This window comes from Montipora capricornis, chromosome 4 (genome assembly GCF_036669925.1).
Source record: "Montipora capricornis isolate CH-2021 chromosome 4, ASM3666992v2, whole genome shotgun sequence".
In the NCBI taxonomy this organism is placed as follows: domain Eukaryota; kingdom Metazoa; phylum Cnidaria; class Anthozoa; order Scleractinia; family Acroporidae; genus Montipora; species Montipora capricornis.
The window spans coordinates 20,683,334-20,685,833 of NC_090886.1; the positions used below are offsets into that span (position 1 = coordinate 20,683,334).

Genomic DNA, 2,500 nt, shown 5'->3' on the forward strand with positions numbered 1-2,500 from the left:
ATAACTTCACAATTATCCTCTAATTCTAATTTATCGAGCTGTTTTTGAATTTCCTCGAAGAAGATGCATTGATCTTTGGTCTTATTTGGGGAATAAATATTGACAAAAACAAAACTATATCCCTGAATGACACCTTTCAAAATAATAAATCTTCCTTGTTCATCTTCTTGGCGTTCTTCAATATCACAATCGAATTTCTCCTTAACCAAAATCATAACCCCCCTACTGTGCTCCGAACCATGACTAAAGAAAATGTCGCCCCTCCACTGCGACTTCCAAAACTTTTCGACGTCTGGAGTACTGTAAGTTTCTTGTAAAAAGATAATATCGGATCTCTCTTTTGTTAACCAGTAAAAAAGTGCCTTTCTTTTGTCAAAAGAGCGAATCCCCCGAACATTTAGAGATAGAATTCTAAAATTTAAATTTCGTTTTGTGAAGATTTCAAAGTTTCATTTCAGCGAAGAGAACGGAACAATAAATACGTCAAGAGGCATCTGCATACGTGAAGCTCAAGCCATGGGTGCACTGCATGTCCCTCACACAAGAACAATATAAAGTTAGCCCGCTAAAATGCGAAAAAGAAAACAAAAGGCACAAAGCAAAACTACGACACACAATTACATAGTTAAAAAAGTAGCCAGCGAAAGCTGTTAAATATAGAGCTACTAACACAAAGGGTCTTGCAATCCTCATAACACCTAATAACAATGGAAACAAAAAAACCCAGTTCTTGGAAAAAAATAATGCAAATTTGGTAAAGAAATAGTTTTATACATGACCTGAAGTTTTAGATTTTACGTTTTTATATTTGAACACCGTCAATAAACAACTTATCAGGCTCCGCCCTACTAAAGTAGACGGTCTTACCCTCTTCTTTTGCCTTTTTAAAACGATGCATCTTCTTCTTTCTACGCTCTAGAATTTCTTTTGGAAGGTCCGGTGACATTCCAAAGTTTTTACCTTTCAATTTCTTCGCCTTTGACATGACCTCCTCACGATCAGGGTATCTTAAAAAACGCGCAATTATTTGTCTAGGCTTTCCAACAGAGGAAGTCCGCTTCCCAACTCGGTGCACCCTGTGAAATTCTATATTATCAGCATCTTCCACGCCGAGTTCGGTTTTTAAAAAATCAACCAAAACCTCCCTCGTGTCTTCGTTTACATCTTTTTCTTCTTTAATTCCAAAGAAACGAAGATTCTCACGCCGCTGATAAACCTCCATATACAGTTTCTCGTCTCTGAGAAGGTGAACTTGAATCTGTATTTCTTGAAAATTCTTCTTGAACGACTCTCTTTCTGCATTAGCGAAGTTCAAACCGTCCTCAAGCTCTTTAATCTTCGTTTCTGTCTCCTTCTTAAACACCTCGAAACTTTCGACCTTGACTTGAAGGCTACTTACTTTCTCGTCCACTGATTGAATTTGATCTTCTAATTTTTGTAGCTTTTCTAACACTTGGTCTAGTTTTGGCATTACCGTCTCCGCCATTTTCAGCAAAGTGAGCACCTCATCCGACTCGCTACTAGGTTCAGAATCTGTGAATGATACGTTATGTTTTATCCTTTTGTCATCGGGCGAGAAGTTTTCTTCAGTAGAGGATGTTGAGGAGCTTTTCCACGTTTTTCTTTTAATATTTTTGGCCATGTGCCATATCCAAGAACGGAGCTAACACAAACACGTCTACACCAACATCTTGCCCGACCCAGTCTCTCACTTCGCATGCAAATCAGGAATAGACTCACTCCCCTTCTGACTTGGCTGTGAACAAAAAATGCTTTCGCAAGTTTTGAAGCCTATAAAAAGGCAGGATTTGTTAGAAAAAGGAAATGCGTTTCGAACAGGTGCAAGGATTCATTTTAGCGAAAAAAATATTTTCGGGCTAGGGGCACTCTAATAATTAAATCTCCCTCCACAGTACCTTTTTGATAAAAAAAGATGTCGGTGGCATACTAGTTCAGCGTGTCCACTCAAACTACTGACACTTACCAGTAAATGCACTACAACTTTCATCCTCTTTATTAGAATCTGATGTAGATCAAGTCCAACAAGCAAGATGTGGTTCTCATTTAAATGTTGATACATCAGGGTCACCTCCTCCAATTGTTCCAGTTCCTGCACACCTTACCTCTCCTCTGTTTCAAGAACCAGAGCCTTTTGTTCCACCCAAGGAACTGGAAATTCCAGATGGCATGGAGATTGTAAGTACAGAGGATGGCAGTGAGCAGTCACCTCACCATTTATTGCTCTCAGATATTTATGTGTAATTTTTATTATCACATTTGTTGTTCTGTTTGCTAATGTTTTGCAGAGTTAATGCTAAATAGCAGCAAAAACAACATTTGAAGTAATATAATATGATTGTTTTCAGTGGATAGTGCTTGATTCAGCAAGATTGTCATGAAAATGTTAAATTTTTGTAGAAGAGATTTTTATTAACTTTTGGCATACAAATTTGCGGCTAAATTGTTACAATACTGTATTGCCGTCAAGTACATGTAGGTT

At 37.8% G+C, this 2,500-nt stretch overlaps 1 protein-coding gene across 3 annotated transcripts in view; it reads left to right on the forward strand.

Moving 5' to 3' along the window:
* The window catches only part of LOC138045770 (splicing factor, suppressor of white-apricot homolog), a 31,831-nt gene that overhangs the window by 7,792 nt on the left and 21,539 nt on the right, over positions 1–2,500 (forward strand). For all 3 annotated transcript variants that reach the window (XM_068892381.1, XM_068892382.1, XM_068892383.1), the window contains exon 4: positions 2,021–2,196. In XM_068892381.1, the coding sequence (XP_068748482.1) occupies positions 2,021–2,196 (176 nt within the window). The remainder of the gene's footprint in view (positions 1–2,020; positions 2,197–2,500) is intronic.